This window comes from Channa argus, chromosome 2 (genome assembly GCF_033026475.1).
Source record: "Channa argus isolate prfri chromosome 2, Channa argus male v1.0, whole genome shotgun sequence".
NCBI classification, from domain to species: Eukaryota; Metazoa; Chordata; class Actinopteri; order Anabantiformes; family Channidae; genus Channa; species Channa argus.
The window spans coordinates 29120390-29140308 of record NC_090198.1 but is presented as its reverse complement, the minus strand read 5'-3'; the positions used below and the strand labels follow the sequence as shown (position 1 = coordinate 29140308).

Here is a 19919-nt window from a genome sequence, read left to right as displayed (position 1 = left end):
AAAGAAAGAAAAACAGACAGGAAAAGTAGATACAAGAACCCAAAGAATACCATGCATCTCTCAGCTAAGCCACTATGTCAGGATATGAGATTAAATGAAAAAAAAATCCACCCTGAAGTGCTTTTGTAGTTTTTCCTATTCATTTTTGAGACATTCACACATTTGTCCAAAGAGCACAACAAACAAGCACAGAAAGAATACAGGCAAACTAAGATCATGATCTCTCACAGGATTTTCATGGCAATGCAAATTGGCGGCATTAAAAATGATGCGGTTGCACTTTCTGAGGGACTGACAACAAACCATGATGCTTAGCTGTGATGTTTAAGGAACATGAGACTGAACGAGTTCAACACGTCCTCCTACAAAACCACTGAAAACTCACAGAAGTGCAACTTGGGGTGGATTTTTCTTTTAACAGCCAGGACATGAACGGCATGACAGCTACAGATTTAGTCATTACATCAGGATTATTTAAAAGAGGAAAGAATCTGAGGCTCACTGCAATTGACAGTTGGCAGCAGAAATGTTAATATGTATGGACCTGCAAGGTTGACTGACACTTGAGCTGGAGTGGAACTTAAAGTCTCACTTAAGTATCAAGCGCCAATATTTGATTATTTCCATCACATTTAATTCACATTAATAGATCATAATAACAAACTTCAACATTATTTACTTCAATGATGCAACTGTATTTTAAAAAACAATACGCTGATCTTCCATACAAAGATTCTGAATTGAATCCACTACAAACCGGAATTTGCTTTCACAAAAAAGGTTCTTATGAAGTGATTTAAGTGTTTTCTTCATGAACAGCCATTAACGAGCATGTATATGTTCACAGGCATTTCACATTACAATGAAAACAGCCCTCAGTGAATATTATTTCCATTAACGATAACATCCTCTTGAATCAAAGTCATCTAAGGAAACCTGTGCCCATCCCTCCCATTTTGAGCTATTTCACACTGTCATCTATACCCACAGTTGCCAAGGAAACAGGGCTACGGCACCTACCTAATCCACTTTGTTTCATCTCAGGGGACTGACGCGAGCAGAGCGAGAACAGCCGGTAACTGCCTACTTTGGAGGTAGATGTCTCTGACAGGACCTAGTGGGAAACATACACAAACGTTACAGACTAGTAACAAAGTAGCTTGAGATTATTTGATACCGCACACACTCACAAAACAGTGTCAACTGCTGCCTGCTAGCCTGCACAGCAAAACATGACCTTGAACAAGAGGACAGGCCAAACCACTGAAAACACACACTGGGTCCATTAAACACACCGATTATATAAGAAACTGACCAACTGTGTGACTGTGTTAGCGGCAAAATACTAATTTGATGTGATATTGTCATAGTGCTTCGTGGACAATGCAGCACATACACAATGGCACAATGGCTTTAAAAATAATTTTAGAAACTAGAATCTGATAAGAAATGGATGGCAACCACCATTATGAGCACTATTCTGTCTCACCTCCATGGATCCAGTCTTATGATTGCGTATTAATGGGGACCTCCTCTGAATGGTAATTGGTTCAGACAGGGGCACAGAGCGGTCCGTCTCATCTCGTGAGAGGTCCTCCAGGCTGCCGGGGTCGGGCTGTTTCTGCCCGTTCTAAATGAACAAAGAACACACATAATGCTTTGGTTCTCACGGGTGGCTGTAGTTCAGTTGGGAAAACAGTGGTCCATGAACCACAGGTTCAGTGGTTTGACTTCCATCGGTGTGTGAGTTTGAATGTCTGAATAGGAAACAATACTGTGAGGCGTTTTGGAGGAAAACGCAGGGCATTACCATTTACCATTAGCCATTATGTTTGAATGTGATTCTACCTGTCGAGCTACCTCTGCAGAGGCGGGCCTGAAGCCAAAGCCGGTTGGTGCGTTCTCCTCTTCCTCGACGCCTTTGACCCCTGGGCTGAAATGAAGCTCTACATGGAATCGTTCCTCAGAAGTGATGTCCTACAGGGGAAATGTATGAGATATTATTTTTAAATTTGACTTGTCCCACTATGATACACTAGTTACCATCCCAGCTCTTTATGACCATCACTGGTTTCAGACCATCTGGCAGAGAACCTGTTGTTGCTGTGGTCCTTAAATCTTAAATTGGGTTATAGCATTGGAATCGTGAGGTTTTTCTAACAAGGTATAGTTTGTCAGGTTTTGCCCTACCAACACCATCAGGCCAGGTCTTCTAGGTGAGTAACTGACAGCAATGCAGGTAGATCCTCCCATTGTGTCCAGGATTGTTGACTATCTGACTGGGAGACCACACTATGTACGTCTTCAGCACGGCGTGACAGACAGAGTGGTGAGTAACACTTACAAGGGTCCCACAAGGGACAGTCCTCTCTCCCCTCATGCCACGGACTTCAGCTACCGGACAGAGTCGTGCCACCTTCAGAAGCTTTCTGATGAGTTTGAATACAGGACGGTGGTGGATCTGAGGAGGCCTAAGGCACTAGTGGAAGTTGCAGAGGATAATAAATACCTGGGAGTGTTTATTGATTCTGTTTGCTGTTTTACGCCGGGGTTAGTGGTCTGAGAGCTGCGGACACCAACACACTAAAAAAACCAATCAGAAGGAGGGCCAGTGACATTTAAGGGCTTATTTTCTGTTTGCATTTGCATTGCCAGGAGGCAAACTGAATTCATTACAATACACTGATTTCTGAGGAGTCAAAATTTGTTTTTGTTTTTCAACTTTCGCTTCAGACAAACCTGGCAGCAACACGTCATATTTGGACTCTGCCAACCGGTTCCATCTTCCACAATACATTATCACATATGTAAAATACTTTTAACAAAAGAGACAGAAGTAAATTACCGCACAGCTTGCTGACCATTGAACTGTCTCAGTACTCGACCAGTCAAAATACATTTACATCATTACTGTTTTGCTGGAAGACTTCCTACCCTAAGTGAACTAAAAATGTCCCTCAAAAGGCGCAATTCAGTAGTAGAAGGGAGTATTGTTCTCTTTTCCTGCCGGTGCAGACACACAAAAAAGGGGCAGATCCTCTGTATGCGTGCCGTTTGTAAAACATTAATAAACAGAACAAACACTACCTTATTGTTGTCCTCATACAGCATGATAACAATCTGAGTCATGTAGTTGAGTTCAGAGACGGCACTGAGGTAATCCATGGCACGCTTCCACTGCTGGTCCTTCTCCTCCTGTTGCAAAGCACATTCAGAAATCCTCAGTTTCAAAGGTTTTACAGAGAAATTCATTTGTCTACAGGGTTGTGGCTTCACGCCTTACATCAAGCAGGCCTCCATAGCGGAAAATGCTGAGTAAGGAGTGTACATGACTCTCGCTGGTGAAATATAACCGTGTCCTAACATGGCGCCCAGGAGACATCACTCCGCGAGAGTACCTGCAAAGAAAACGCCGCCGTCTTAAGATGATCCAAATATTCTCAGAAACCATTTCTTTCCTCTTAAACAATCTTCATACTCAACTCTAAGGAAACTCAATCAAAGACTCACAGAGGATGTAATTTGTTAACAGATTCATCCTCATGGGTCCTCTGCAGGTCTAGCTGAATCTTTCTGACCAGAGGGAGGCAGTATGCATATGCTATGTCCAATTTCTCCACTTTATTTATACCATATTCCTGCAAAAGCACAAAGAGAGAGAGGGAGTATAAATCTACAGGCTTAAAACTTACAGATACTACTATTTACATAACTGTCAATGAGATTTTTTTCCAAATCTTCATGTTTTTTTCGGCTCTGATTTTTGTGTAATTTATCAATATTATTTCACTCTGTGCACTAAGATACAAAACAGAATCTCTCTGGATTTGATAATACTAAGTTTTGTGCTTCTAAAAAACAAACATTATTTGCTTTTACAAAATACGTTTATCAATCAAAGCTTAATTTTGAAAACATTCATACATTCATTTTAATTATCCCAACCTATTTTTAATTACCATTGAAAAACAAACACAGATATTGCCCAGATGTAATGCAATGTCCTTTCTGTCCTCCTCCCCCCTCTTACCTGTGGGATGACAATGTCAGCCAAAGCTCGAGACAGTCTAAAAAGCTCCAGTGTGTCCTCCAGGCCCAGAGCAGAGTTGTGAATAACATCATACTTCACACAGTCATAAATGTCAGGTATTTTACTGATGTCATAGCGGCCGTTCTTCATGCGGAAGTCTTTTTCAAGTTTAGACCAGCGCTGAAGCATCAGTTCAAGTGTCTCACTGTGGTATAGCTGTAGGTCTGAAGAGGTGAGAATAAAAATAATTACAATAATGAAACAACTTTGATTTGTTGGAGATTTTTTAAACTGCTGTGTGTATAAAAGGTCACTTTTTACAGCTTTCATGCATTCAGGAAAGTGGATGGTGCTTTTCTTTAGATACAGCATAACAGCAGCGGCTGTTTCTGGAGTCTTTACAACACAAAGCAATAACAAAACAATACAAAACATCCCTAAAAAGAATAGTAAACTAAACCAATGCAGACACAAAGGCAGATGAACTCAAATGAACTACATGTTCACCTGCTAAGGACCCTCATGAATTACTTGATATCTTACTGTATCCTGAACTAAGTGGAGAGAAAAATCTAAAGTCTTAAAATGTGAGCAAATAATTACCAAGGCTGCATGCTACTATGTTATTAGTGCTAACTGAGAACCTTTAACTAATAAAGTGGCCAACTGAGCCTGTATGTAGACACATTATACAAAGTACAACATAATGTGGACAATGTTTATAATGTGGAGTTTTAGCATGTGTCAAGCTTTAGCACGTGTTTATTAGAGCTAAACACCAGGTACAGCTGAGGCTCAAGGTAACATCAGTGTGTCAAGAGGTGTCAAAAAAGTATTGGAATCCTTTTAATTTTAACTTGATATTGATACAATTAAAACAAATTAAGTATTATCAAGCAAGAAAACCGTCCTAAAAGGACAAAAGTGAGTGTGCACTGAACTAAAAATGTATTGCAATGAAAGTGTCAAAATGCCTAAAGCTTAAAATCTTGACGTCATTCTAGGGCTGATAGAGGATTTTGCTCACCAGCAGACTTGGGGTCCTCCATCCTTTTGCGGATCTGGGATGTGAGGCTCTGAATGAGGGCATAGACCCGGTCACACTTGGCAACGGGATTCTGAACCAACTTCATAGAACTCACCAAAGAGGTACTACAGGTCGGGGCCAGCTGTCACACAAAGAAACCAATAGATTTTATATGAAAATATAATTGTTCACAGACAATTACGCCATCCACCCATGTTGAAACCTTTCTCTACACAACCTTAACACTTGTTATAGGAAACGTTTGGCAAAGGAAGTACTTTTTATTTGGTGAAGAATAGAGGTGAATGTGCATCCATAATTAAAGCTAGATTTAGGGATTGGTTTGAAGATGCAAACATGTACATGTGCTCTGCTGTGTATAGTAGCAATAACACTAACAGCATAACTTGTGTCTATGAGTAGCTCCACTTATGCAGTTACAGAAATAGTGCACCTGGACATTCACTTTAGGTAGAAAAAAATTGTTATGCTCCTGTATTATTATTTATTGTAGTCCAACCTGAAAAGGAGCTGTCTAGTTTCTTACTGGGTCCCAATTAAAAATGGGACCACCTCTTATAAAAGAAATCTCAGTTCTTTAAGCTGCAGTGTTACTGTACTAATCCAAATTGCTGCAGCCAGCCACAAAACAGAGAAGGTTTTCACAAGTCTACAAATTCACAATGGTTCTTATTTTCCCCCTTCTTTCTACCAGACACAAAAAAAACAGAAAGCTGTTTGGCTGAGACTTAGTGGTAAACACATTTAGTTATTCACCCTGTCATAGTCCTCTTCCGTAAAGTCCCTGTCCTTCTGCAGAATGTCGTGGAGTCTGGCCTTGACACGGTGCTGGCAGCTGCTCAGTGAGTCGCTGTCGTTGTCCAGCAGCCCGTTCATGTTGGCGCTCTTCACCATCTGCACCAGGATCGGTGTCAGCTCACCTTCCAGAGCCAGCAAACCCTAATTACACAGACACACAAACACAATGAAGTGATAATCTGCTATTTGTTTTAATATAACAAAGTGAAGCTTTTCAGCGGTTTCTTAAACTGCCCATAAGTTGTGACTTCTTTGTGTTTTCCGTGCTTTTATTCCCACAGGTGAAGGATTATGGTCAGCATTTGATGTTTCTAAATGTGCTCTAAACATAACCTGACTAGACTGTGATACATAGACACAAAACTAAAGTTTTATGACCATGTTCCCATTCTATTATTTTAGGGTTATACAGAGTTAGATGACAAGGTTGAAAAACATGCCGTAGCTTTCACACCCACTTTCTGTTGACTATATACCTTTGCAAAAGCTGCGGCCGTCATCTGCACCCTGCCTTCATCAGATGCATATATCTTCAGGTCATGCCTGTACGTACTGTGTAACCGCAGTAAACCACAACCTGGAAATCCAGCATAGTCTCCTGCAAGAAGGTAGAACCGTCATGAATATTAGTGAATATACAGTCAAAAGCTTCACAAATGAGGTCTAGCAGATTTATCTGAACAAAAAGGACATTTCAATGTGCAGACAGCACATACTTTGGTTTTAAATTTCACCACCTCAGTTTTTACTGAATCTGACATGGGATAAACCTTTGTTATCAATGGCTTCTTACTTTAAACTTAAGAGTTACCTGAACTCTTTGCACCCAAGCTGCCAAGTTGTGATGCAAGTGGGGTTAAAATATGATGTGACTGGTTAATCTTAGTTACCTTATGCTCGTTTTATGTGTCCTGCTCTTTGTCCTAACATCTCATGTTATCTAGTACAGAGCTTCCCTTATGTATTTTAAATCCTAATCTTACTTTGGTTTTGACTATCTTTTCTTTGCAGACAGGGTCTGAATTTGTCACTGTTGTGCTTTCTGTATCTTAATTCTTGTGCACAACTACAGCTGGAAGTAACCCACCATGTAAAACCAGATGAGCTTTTTCTGTGTGATAATTGTAAGAGGGTTAGCTGACATAAGTTTATTTATGAGAACAGCAAAGATAAATATAAAGAGTAGGACACACATACACACACACAGCAATCGGCTACAAAATTAATACCACCTGGTCATTTTACTATAAAAATAGATGATTTATAAAAAAACATTATGAACTAAAAAATGCTGATGTATCATTATTGGTTATCCACCGGTCAGCACAAAAAGTGGCTACAATCAGCTTCACCTTTACCAACAGTGATCTCTGACCCTTAATTTTGATTACTATACATGTTTTGCCATAATTAAGATAATCAGTTTTCTTAGCGGAGCACTTTTATTTTCACATCAAATAATCTGCTTATTACTTTTACTTTAGTAAAAAAGTAATAGTGGTACTCGTGACGATTTTTAGGCCTATATTTGCACTTTTACTTAAATACTGTAATTCCCTTGTCCTCCATGATACTATTCAGACCCCAAGTGTTAATGTTGTGCCTGGTCAGTGTATAAAAGCATAGACATAAGCGTTTTTTGTGCAGCACAGTACAGAGAACACAGACTCATTATACAATATCCGTCAAATTAAAAAAAAAGGTCTCTATATAACCAAAAGAGAACAACAAACCTTTGTATTTTTTTAATTTGGATTTTTCACTATATATTATAGCTGAAACACAAAGTATGACTTGTCTTTATGACACGATTCTTGTGTCTGTCCTCTACTTCTCATTCTGGCCTTATGTGGTTCAGTGGCTGCTCAGTATCAAGGTCACCCAAATACAGGGCCACTGGCTTAGTAAGAAAAGGAGTGATGGTGATTAATATAGCACAGTTTCTCTAATTAGATCTTTTCTGGTTATATTTGATGCTGACACTTTTTTAATACTTGCTTTACCAACACCCTTTCCGAACATCACTTTTCATTATCAGCAGGGTATTTATTCATTTGGTTTCCATGACAAAATGAATACTGACTTGATCTTTGAAGGGGAGCTGGAGATTTTTGTTAAATAGCAGGTAGATGAAGGTAAACACTGTGTCTCACCTTGTCCACCAGGATACATACAGCGGAAGGCCCTTCCCAGCTCCTCAGCCTGAACTCTGCCCGCAGGAGTCAGCTCTCCTCCCCACTTCAACACCAGCAGTAGAGAAGGACCTTCCTTTCGCGTGTCTAAGAACCAAAACCAGAGGATCACAGTAATTTGAGTTCATTGAGCAGCATGAACTTTGCAAAAAACAAAACAAAACTACTTTTAACAGAAGGCAAAAGGACAGACGTTTCGATCTTCCTACCTTCTTCCTCACTGGAGGTTTTGGGCTGCCCATGGGGCAGGTAAGTTAGTTGCACTTTTCTGTTAATCCCCGAGAAGTGACCATACCTAGTAATAAAATACAGACACAGCTGGAATATTTAAAAATAAAGCTATTTATTGATGGGTTCATCGTCACCTTAAAAAAAACAAAAAAAAAACAACCACCACACATGTTGCAGAAATGAATGAGGTGGTTAAGAGTTTGGCAAGTAATGATTCATAAAGTGACGTACATTTCCAGGACAGTCTTTAGTTGCTCCAACTTGGATTTCTTCTCCTCTATTTCACAGTCGTTGTGCTGTCCCAGTTCTGCTAACAACTGCCTAGTGATGTCCAGCACCTCCTGTGGAGGGACAAACAAGCTGTCAGAGAGACGTTAATTATAACTCTACCTGTCTCATAGAGTTGTAATTAACACCAACCTAACCATTCTTTTGTCTGAATTACTGTTACCTGCAATTGCTTTGGCTTCTTCAGCTTTATTTTCCCAGTTTTGTATCCTCCATACTTTTCAAACAGGTCAAAAAACCTTAAAGAATTAAGACTTTAAATTAATGAAAAGCCTTTAATCAGTTATAATTATAAAAACAAAAAGAAGGCAATAAACATAAATAACCTACATGGGGTTGCGAACCTCCATCTTCATTTTCTGTTTGGGTGTTCTGTCTCCATGTCGAATGACAGCGATAACACAGCGTAGTTCCATCCTGAAGAACAAGTATAAAATAAGATCTGATATAAAATCCTCAACACTATTTTTCTACTCTGTTGTCTAAATTGTGCCCGTGTACAGCAATTGAGCTTACTAAGATGAAATTAACTAATTAACTAACTAAAATGATCTGAAATACACCGAGCAGACCACAAAGCAGCAAACATATCTTTCAAACATATTAATTTGCACTGTTGTGACTCACATGGTCCCTGAAGTGGTGGGAACAATAGGGATGTCCTCTGCCTCAGTAGGGATAGACCATGGAATCTGAAACTGAGGAGCCAGCTCACGCATCACAATGTTCCTGAAGAAACCATCCAACCAAACAGGAAACCAACAAATACATTACTTAACAAATTCATCAAAGCACGGTCATATAAAAATCCGTCCACTGGATAAGATATAGCAAAAACTAAAAACAGTACCCGAGTATCTTAGCACAGTCGTCGTAGTATTTCATTGAGTTTTTTACAAAACTGAAACCGTTGACGTCACACACATAGGAGTGTCCATTGGCTCGAAGAAGGTCGAAGCCACAAACCGTTTGCTTTGTTGGGAGGAGAAGAGAATGTGCTGAGATGCAACAGTATTGGGCCAAAAGAACCAGAATACGTCATACCATGCCTTTGTTTACCTTAAATGCTAGGCAGACCTTACGAGCCACCAGCTTCTCCATGGCCGAGAGCATCACAGGGTAGCGAACCTCCTTGCCCTCACTGTCTCTCTCCACCTTTCCATCCAGAGCAGGGGATTTCCGGGCCTCAGCATGAGCATAGTCTGGGCCCACAGTGTACACCTGAGGTCAGATAAACTCTCAATTACTGTCCAAAATTACTAAATTATTGTCATAATTGCGGTCATATCGTCAGAGCACAAACACTAGTATTAGTACACGTAGTGGTAAAGTAAGTGGGGGCTGCTGGTTCCAGACATGTTTGTGAGTTGTTGTTAACTTCTATAGAGGCCAGCAGACACTTTAGTTTTTACAACTGATAGCAGCAACCACTGACATCACAACATACAGTTTTCCCTTATGTTAACTTCCATTTCCCAAGTCTGAAGTCTGTGTTGTCTTGCCAATCAAAAAATTCACCATTTTTTTCTTTTAAGCACAAATAACATTTCATAAAACGTGAAAATTATTAGTCCTTTGTTTTGGTACAAGAACATTTTTTGAACATACACCTACCTCCAAATTTTACAAATGTTACCAAGTGTGAGTTACGTAAGACTGTCTATGCGAAAAATACTTTCAGAATCACAGGTAAGCGTTCAGCGGTTATCTTTTCAAATAATCAATATTAGTCAACATTCTACCTTTACATCAGTGCCATCTGTTGGCATGAACTCTTCATAGATGTAGGAGCCTGTCTTCCTCACACTGCTCTCTGGTGAGTACACACTGCTTCGGCTTCCAATCTACACAAATCAGAGCTGAGTGAATGAAACAATACAGAAGCTAACAGTGACAGCTTGGACATGCAAGTAACCTGGATACTTAGAGAAATCCGCTTTCTCTGGTAATCGGGGAACGGCTTGGGAACCTAGCTGCTTTGTTCATGCAGCAGAGGAGTAACCTGATTTCTCCTCCTGTTGGGGAAGGTGACTTACAGTATATCTTGTTGCGCTGTGTGTTAAATATTCTGTCAAACGTTAGGCAGACATTTTGCAGCCCCAATTCCAAAAAAGTTGGGTGAATGTGTAAACCAAAATATAAACAGAATGCAATTATTTTAAAATCTCGTCAACCCATATTTTATTCACCTTAGAACATGCTGAAACTGAGGCAACTGAGGCCTCTTTAGTCCACAGGACACGTCCAAAAAGAATTTCAAATTTTGATTAATCTGACCACAAAACAGTTATTTCATTTTGCCTCAGACCGTTTTAAATGAGCTTTGGCCCAGAGAACACGTGTTCACATGTGGTTTCTTCTTTGTGATACAGCTTCAACTTACATTTGTGGACTGCACGGTGAACAGTGATTTCTGGAAGTGTTCCTGAGCCCATGCAGTGAATTCCAGTAGAGAATCAGGCCTGTTTTTAATGAGGACCCGAAGATCACGCACATCCAGTTTTGACCTTCGGCATTGACCATTGCTCACAAAGATTTCTCCCGAGTCTCTGAAGCTTTAGATGATATTATATACTGTAGGTGGTGAGATCTTCAAAGTCTTCCCAATTTTCATTGAGGAACATTTTTCTCAAATTGTTCCAGAATTTTTAGATGCAGTTTGTCACATATGGTGAACGTCTGCCCACCTTTACATTCCAGACTCTGCCTCTCTAAAATGCTTCTTTGATACCCAGTCATGTTACTGACGTGTTGATAATTAACCTCATTAGTTGTCAAATGCTCCATTTGATTATGATTTGCAGCAATTACTTTTCCAGACATTTGTTGCCTCTTACCCAACTTTGTTTAAGATGTGTTGCTGCCATCAAATTCAAAATGAGATCGTATTTTCTAAGAAATGGTAAAATGTCTCACTTTCAACATCTGATATGATGTTTATGTTCTATTGTGAATAAAATATGGGTTGAGGAGATTTGCAGATTATTAAGTTCTGTTTGTATTTACTTTTTAAACTCCCTCCTAACTTTTTTGGAATTGGGATTGTGGCATCCTGCCGTTAATAATCTCTCCTTTCAATTATTCTTTCCCTCTTTGTTCCTCTTTGATTCTTTTCCCTCTTTCCCTGTTTGTTCCTGTCTGCATCCTTTTGTTACGCACTTGTACAGTTGGAGAAAGCTGATTATGAACCTAGTTACGTGTATATATGGCAAAGAAATTAGGTGTACTGTTCTACCTTGGTAACCAGGTTTCCTGTTTACATAATGTAACCTGGTTACTTAAGTCCATGTAAACACACTGAGTATGACTCATTTATGATTATGTTCTTCCTCTGGAACTGCAGTTAATTAATGCCTTGTGTTTTCTATTCACAAAGCACTGGGCCTGTAACACTTTCCAAATATAACATGAGGGCTCTTATCTAAGGCAGACAAGTGCCCTTGAACATGAAAAAGTTGGTGCTTGAATCTAAAGCAAATTCCAAACAAATCCCTGAACTGGAGGACACACTAGTGTCTCTCTGTACTGTAAGTCACTGTGCAACCAGACATTATTGCTCAGTGAAATTAAATGGCTAGTTATTAGTTGGTTATTAGTAGTGAACCATGTGAAATGTGGAACATGGGCCTTTTGACAACAGTTAACTGGTTCTGATAAGACTATTTCAGCAGCAGTTCAGAAGATTGGGAATTTTTGTAATTACTTGCCAGTTTGATCTCATATGATCTTTCAACTTGGTGTTAAAACCAGGATTAACAGGTTAAAAAAAAAATAAAAATCATGGAAGGACCTTTCTGAAGAGTCGCTGGCTGCCACCACCAGCAGAAGTCGGGTAGTAGATGTAGACATTGTGGTCCTCTGCACACACAGGCTTCTCAACAAAAGGCTTCTGGAATATTTCTCCGTTCACCTCCACATGGTCCTCTCCTTCCACTAGGTTACACTCTGAGACACAAAGAGAAACTGTTTTTACCTCACTCAAGTAAAGCCCCTTTCATTACCCCTTAATAATAAATACAGATGACGCCTGACCCCTCGGTGTTTACTCTGGAGCCCTGCGAAGCAGCTCTGCATTCTGAACCATGTGATGGTCATTTCAAAAGCTGTCATTGCTGCCATGGTGGGCAGAGACATTAAACATCTGATCGCACATTACTCCAGAGACCATCACTGTGTCACTATGTGAAAAAGAGATTTGAATACCAGACTCATCATGTCAGAGCACTTAAGTATGGGGCACTTGTGACTATTGGATACTATATTTATCCAAAAGCTGAAATAAAACCAATGCAGTCTTCAATTAATGGCCTCAGGATTCTGCATGGACAGGAATTTTTGGGATTTTTATTTTTTGAAAGTGTTGTTACTGGGTAGGAAAAAGCTCGGTTGAAAGGTAGAAAGATACCTTAGTAAAAAAATAAGACTTATTGAATATTAACAGCCAACTAACCTTCTGGTTTATCTGGATCACGGTTTAGCACAGCGTAGCGTGGTAGATCAATCCCTTCCTCCTGCAGGATGCGATACACCTCTCTCCTGGTAAATAAATGAATTTGTAGAAAACATTTTTAAAAGTTTTCTGCACATTAGCATTAGCATACACTAGAAAAGCTACATTATCTGATGTGTCCCACACCAACTCAGAAAATGTTTTTCAGTAAGTTGATGGTGGCCTTGGTGCTTATTTACACTTGTATTCTGTATTATTATATTGTATTATGTATTATGGTATGACACAGTACCTGTCCTGTATGTAGTATTGCATGTTCAAGTCATTAATGAGCAGAGGGTTTCTTAGTTTGGCGTAGCTCACTGCCTTATCCAGAGGGAATCCTGTGTAATGTAGACAAGAAATTCAATAAATTGATAACATAGACAATGCAAGTTTAGAGTTACAGCTAAAGAAATACTGTTAGAAAAAACTACACTCCCCATGGGCAGACAGAACGACTAACATAATTCTGACAATGATTGTGGTGTGTAAATTGTTTGACAGTTGATAGGAAGCCCATGCATTCACACAGACTCACACAGACAATCAAAGCATACAGACATCACCCATGTAGGAAATAAGCATCATTTATTTATGACAAATAAAAAACACAAAGTACTGTAATAATACTGTAATATTATCTGTGTGCATGTATGTGTTTGTGTGTGCAATACCCTTGGAGTGGAAAGAGATAAGGCAGTCACACAGAGGCCATTTGTCCACGGGCTCGTTGAGGATGACGTCCTCTGGGAAGATGACCACAGTGATGTACTCAAACCTGCATAGCCTCTCCAGGATCTGGGTCATGGGCTTGGACTTGGACTTCTTCATCATGCAACAGATCCCCACCACGATCTGCTGCTCCGGGGGCTGAACACAGCAGAGAGGGAAAGGAAAGCAAACTATCAATGACCCAATTGTTTAATCAATTGACAGAAAAACAATCCTATTCCTTTAGATCTCACAAGAGGTGTTTGACAATGATGAAGTGTTAATGCTCCTTATGCTCCTCATTATCCAGAGGTTTAAGGAAAGAGGTATTAACCTTTTTGCCAAATGAAAAGCATCACCCCAAAACATACCAAACTGAACCAAAAACCCTGAACACAGAACAGTAACGGGAACCAAACCGTAAATGTAAATCCTGAGACCAAATGTCAAATAGGAAAAGAATAATTGTATAGAAGGTACATGATTTAACAAGTTTCTCCCACCGAGTCTGTGTCTTCGTCGTCCTCATACAGCTCCATGTCAGTCCTCATGCTGTCCTCCAGGACCTCGCTCTCATCGTCCTCGCAGCCCACGAAGAATCTGGGAGCGCCTCGCCGGCTCTCATCCGGGCTGTTAGGCTCTGACATCACAGTCCCCCTCGGCAGCCCTCAGTTTCCCGCCACGCCATCGTACACCAACACACCGCCGGAGCGGGCCGCCGATGGGAGGGCACGAGGCCTGGGAAAAGGAACAGGTCCACTCTGTCTGGACTGGAGAGCCAGTATATGAAGGTGAAATAGGCAGACAAGCAGGGCAAGACTGAATGAGCGTGGGGGGGGGGGGGTCTCAAATGGAAAAGGTTATGTGGGAAATTATGGTGGTCAGTCCTCTGCAGTGACGCTGTCACATCTCAAATGACTTGCTTGAGTTTCTTAAGCGTCTTAGGGCTGAAGCTCTAATTATGTGATGAGAGTCCTTTTCTCCATTTGTATGAAAGACTGACAGTCATTCTGCAAGAGAAACAAACATTCAGCAATGTTTATGCAATTTTGCTTTCATTTTCCATTATACTTCATTTGCACTACTCCTAATAAATGCTACTGACTCTCTAGGTCATAAAACATACTGTTCATTACATGTGGAAAGAAAATAAGATGTGCTAGTGGCAACTTGCAATATTGAAAAAAAACAAACTAATTTTGGGAATCTGGCTTTAAAATACATCAAGCCATACAGACACAGTCCGCAGGCAAGATTTCTATGAATAGAGACACCTCCAGAAAGTATGATGCAAACACCGATAATCATCTTTCACTGCTTCTATTTTGGATAATGTTAGTCAGACCAGGGATGCAACCTCCAGGCCCAGAAATTTGGTGAACTACTGTCAACTCTAAGGCAACACTGTTGTTTTCATCAAAGTTCATTTAAATCTTTTGACATTTTTGATTACCAATGACTGCAAAAGGATCGGGGCTGCAGAGATTTCTGGATTTATTGATTAGCCACAATTTGTATGGATCTTTTAGTGCCCCATAGTTTAATAAAAAATTAATTGAGAAACGAATTCAGATAAAACAGATTAAAAAAAATGTAATAAAAAAAAACAACAAAATATTTTCAGCTTTCATATTTGTTAAAAGGCATCTGATAGTTGCTTATCGATAAATTATTGTAAACTATAATGGTAACTGGTTTTTAAACTGGACAGCAAAAAAAAAAAAAAAAACCCAACAACACTGGCTGTACATATAAACAATAATTATCTCTAACACTTTACTCTATAGTTACACATTTAACCCTGACGTTGCAGTCTGGTCCTGCAAAAGAGTAGGAGCATTACGTCCGGTCTGCATTTGCCTCACCACCAAACATTAGCCAACCATGGAGACAGAAAAGGCATTAGACCATGTCATGCTGTAGACAAACCAAGCTGCCCTCTGGCAGGCAATGAGACACCCATCTGAACAACAAACCACCATCAGGCACAGTCACTCAAAGGTCAGGGCTGCTTAATTGCAGAGGAAAACACCATTATTAGCATTAGTAGCCTAGAAGGGTTCTAAATGAGATAACAAACACTTGACAGTTCAAAGCTTTAGGAGCCCAAGATGAGGAAAAAAACTCGGTCTCCAGACTTTGCTTGTTTATTTTAACATTAAAATGACCTAAAACACTCAGTACTTCCACAAAGAATTATAACTGCCAACAATGTAATTTAACCAAATGGCCAGTTCACTATTAGCTTTTGGGTCTGTTACTTATTTATGCATTTTTAAGGCAAAAATACAAATGTAACTGGTTCCACCTTCTATAAAGGAAATAATGACCTAGTTTTCTTATTCTTCTTTTGATGGTAAATTAAAAACAAAATATCAATCTGAACATGTGGAATTGTTTTAAGAATCCTTAACTGAATTTGGACATTTTATAGACTAAGTAATGCAAAAATAATGCATTATGATGATAATCATCAAATGGAGTCTTGTTAAAAATAAATAGATGTCCATTAAAAAATCAAACAGAATAAGAATTAGACACTTAGTAGACAGTAACTGTTTTATAAAATGTATTTCTAAGAACATCATCTTTAACATGATTATTACTAAAGCACTAGGTCTTGACGTTGGTTACATCTGTGCACATTGATTTAAGGCAATGGAAATAAGGAAACAGGTTCATTCCAGTCAAGCCAGTGCCTGTTCAGAATTAGAACTTTACGACAGTTTAACTGCTCCGTTGGTATGTGCTTACATAAGTTCATCCTTACATCCATTCTGTCACTGAGTTGATTTAAAATAAATGATTTCTTTAGCTTAGTGGATTACTCTAGTTAATCTCTACTATTACACCTGCTTCCTCAGAGTACAAACAGGCCACAGCTCCCACTGAGAACCGTGTGATCATGTCCTCTTTATTTTTTGGTTCAGGCGACGCTGAGTGCAGTTTACATTCTACACACAGGAATGTAAACTTTAAGGAGCTAGAAAACATATTTCAATCATGACGCAATCCATTTAGTTTTGAAATGTTTTAAATAAACTAAAAGAGAATTTTATCTGTAAACTGCACGAATTAGTCAACACTGTTTTCTACAGCCCAAGGTGCCGTCTTGATTTGTCTGACCAACAGTGTAAAAGCGGAATCTTTACAATTGAAAAGCAAAACCATGGGCTTTTTAAAAGTTTTTTGGTTACGTGAAATAAGACACAGTTCAACAACACATTCCTCTTTTATTCAATTAATCAATTCTTGACTCAATTGCTGCAGCTCTGAAGACTCTAAAATGTTAAGAGTTACCCCAGGACAGCGGTGGCATATGTCGGCCATTCTGTTTACTGAAACTCAGTGATGAAACAGAAACTCCACGACAGCCTTCAGTCTTGTGTTTGACCTCATGGTATTGCATTATATGACTGTGATTTTTAATCTCTATTGCATTTCTTTCCAATTGCCCTAATCATATTTTTTGTAGATTTATTGCCTCACAAAGTTCCACCTCTACTCCACCTTGAACGAGATGACTAAGGACTCCTTGCTGGGGCAGGCTTAAAGGGTGCCTGAACAGTGCCATGCCAGAATTTACTCCGCTCTTTAACTCCAGTGGGCAGTGGATCCTGACTTTGTGCTGTCATGGCTTGTTTCTTTAAAACGATTTCACTAAATAGCCTCTGTGACAGTCCTGGTTGTATGGTTGCCACCTAAACAGACCCGCAAATTGAAGTGTGTGTACACTGCATTTGATGGCAATAATTTATATAAAATATTTAACTGAACATTACTTCTTTTAGTTTGCAGTCACTCAGGTGTACTCATGTTTTAACATGAATAGCAACTAACAGTGATACATTTGTTGTTCAAAAGACCACTGACCACAAAGCAATTACCCAATAAACAGAACATCGGCAAATTAATATGGTATGATTAAAACTATAAAACAATCAGTCCGTGCCAGTTGTTCAGCTGTGATTACTTGATGCTTTAATTTGTCCATCTGACTGTCTTTTAATTGAAAGACCATGGGAATTCAAAATTTGTACAGTATTTCCAGATATTTCATAAGGATGAGTGAGTTTAAAATGGCTTGAAGAGACAGAAGGGAGACAAATACCATTAATGATGAATACTGGTAAATAAATTCCTATTTACCAACCTTGTTTTAAAAAGCATCTTAGTTTTACTTGACAGTGTTTACTGACGCTATGACCTTCATAATCTTATTAATCTTATTATTATATTATACATTGCAGTTACAATAATAGACTGGTCCTCTCTACCTTATAAAAACACTGCATTTGATGGGCCTGACAGGTTGCACCATTAAACACCCTACGGGATTTTTATAAAATAAATAAATAAATAAAAATCCTACAGAACCCGTCGTTTGTGGTAACGTGTCGGTTAACGTTACCCTCGATCTGACGTCATTTGATGTTACCGTTACTGTCGCTAACAAGTTCATTACGGCTTTATGGGACTGAATTGATGTCGGAACACGCAGACCCAGATATATTAAAAGGAAAACCGAAAAAACGCCACCGTTAAATGTATTAGTGTGTAAAATTCCGACAGTTTATTAGACTTCCAGAATATTGCTATTTGGCGCATAAACTCCCATTTGCTCCCCTTAATAATAGCTAACGTTAAGACAAACCTATTTCTGTTAGCCACTGTCAGCATTTAGCTAGCTAGTACCCCCCGGCTGATTCGGCAATGTAAACAAGGGCCAGGGCCATTTTGTATGCCCTTTTAAACAGATGCTAAATATCTATGCTGATATTAATATTAGCACTTATGACAGGAGGCATGTGATTAATATTTCCGTTTGCAGCTTAAACATTAAATGATGGACTCACGGTGTAGCGGTACAATTTGTGTCGCTGCCGTCATCTTGCTTCCTTCACTTTTGACAGTTTGCATGTGAAACCAAGCTTAATTTTCACTATGAACGTACAAATGATCGGCGCACGAACCAACCAATAGGAAAGTAGGACGTTCCTAGAAGGCGTTGCCCATAAATTACATGAGCCAATAAGCGACGACCTAGTTTCCACAGACCAACACAAAATGAAAAGTGTGTTGGCGGCCTCTAGCGTTACAACCGGGACCAGCTAAACAAGACAGCCAAGATATGATCGTGTTGGAATAAAAATGACAACAATTAAGAAAAAAGAAAAGAAAAGAAACAACCTTAGAATGTCTTTGTTATTATAGCTCTTTTTCTTTACTGCAAAACTATAATTTATTGCTACTATATGTTTCAGTTCCACAACAATTATTCCATGACGAATATTACTGGGCAATATTGTGTTTATTCAACACATACGTGGTATGATCCTAAAATACAATGCATTAAACTACACTACCCAAAAGTATACTGTGAGTTGGCCCTTTATAAGAAACACATTGCTAAAATAATTGCAATTTAATACAAAGGTTATGCAGTAAAACGTCCTTGAAGGTGAGAACTTCTCCATTTCGGTTCCTTAACCCTGACATATACGGGGTGGACAAAATACAATCTACATATTCCAAAAAAGATAGAATCAATACTTTTTATCTCTCCCCCAGGTTTCCCAAAAACCAAACATATGTGCTGCAGACAGTTTTTGTACTGCATTACTTGGATTTTATTGTAGGCCCATACTACCTAGTAATCTGCCAGAAACAAGAAAATATGACAGTTAATAGTTAGATTTAGATAGTAAATATGACACCTGCATTTTTATATTACAGCATTAGGTTTTAAACTACATGGTCATTAGAATAATCACGATTAATTAAAGATGGAATACACATATAAACACCAGTCTTAATAGTATTGTGGTATTGCTGATGTAAGTACAAGCATTACTATTGTGTGTAAAGCTACTACAACAACTATTACCATTGATGGTACACAGCAGGGGTTGGATTGTATTCCTAAAAGACAACTACTGGAGGTTTTGCATTGAGGTTTCTGTACTGAAGCTCAGTACTTTTTTAAAAGGTCATCCAATCTTTATTGAATAGAGAGTTCATAAAGCAAACCACCCAACTGAAACTGCTGATAACGTGAGAGGCAACACTGATGTCAGTACGCAGACCAGAGCCTGTTTGACCCCCACACCATCCTGTGAGTTATAAGCC

The 19919-nt window shown here is 39.1% G+C and overlaps 1 protein-coding gene across 22 annotated transcripts in view; it reads right to left on the bottom strand.

Annotated features, from left to right (window-relative positions):
• The window catches only part of ppip5k1a (diphosphoinositol pentakisphosphate kinase 1a), a 31835-nt gene extending 13101 nt beyond the window's left edge, over positions 1–18734 (bottom strand). For 14 of the 22 annotated variants that reach the window (XM_067490272.1, XM_067490292.1, XM_067490356.1 and 11 more), the window contains exons 1-25: positions 18647–18734; positions 14294–14800; positions 13754–13949; positions 13330–13420; positions 13038–13123; positions 12378–12532; positions 10330–10431; positions 9647–9808; positions 9438–9559; positions 9215–9316; positions 8918–9004; positions 8751–8826; positions 8531–8640; positions 8278–8363; positions 8030–8155; positions 6353–6474; positions 5835–6017; positions 5058–5199; positions 4031–4254; positions 3511–3638; positions 3284–3398; positions 3088–3195; positions 1849–1977; positions 1490–1630; positions 1021–1114 (exon numbers count right to left, since the gene is read on the bottom strand). In XM_067490272.1, the coding sequence (XP_067346373.1) occupies positions 1021–1114; positions 1490–1630; positions 1849–1977; positions 3088–3195; positions 3284–3398; positions 3511–3638; positions 4031–4254; positions 5058–5199; positions 5835–6017; positions 6353–6474; positions 8030–8155; positions 8278–8363; positions 8531–8640; positions 8751–8826; positions 8918–9004; positions 9215–9316; positions 9438–9559; positions 9647–9808; positions 10330–10431; positions 12378–12532; positions 13038–13123; positions 13330–13420; positions 13754–13949; positions 14294–14437 (3031 nt within the window). In that variant the 5' untranslated portion in view covers positions 14438–14800; positions 18647–18734. The remainder of the gene's footprint in view (positions 1–1020; positions 1115–1489; positions 1631–1848; positions 1978–3087; positions 3196–3283; positions 3399–3510; positions 3639–4030; positions 4255–5057; positions 5200–5834; positions 6018–6352; positions 6475–8029; positions 8156–8277; positions 8364–8530; positions 8641–8750; positions 8827–8917; positions 9005–9214; positions 9317–9437; positions 9560–9646; positions 9809–10329; positions 10432–12377; positions 12533–13037; positions 13124–13329; positions 13421–13753; positions 13950–14293; positions 14801–18646) is intronic. The other 8 variants (XM_067490282.1, XM_067490322.1, XM_067490398.1 and 5 more) reach the window with 2 other exon arrangements.
• Between the last annotated feature and the right edge of the window lie 1185 nt (positions 18735–19919).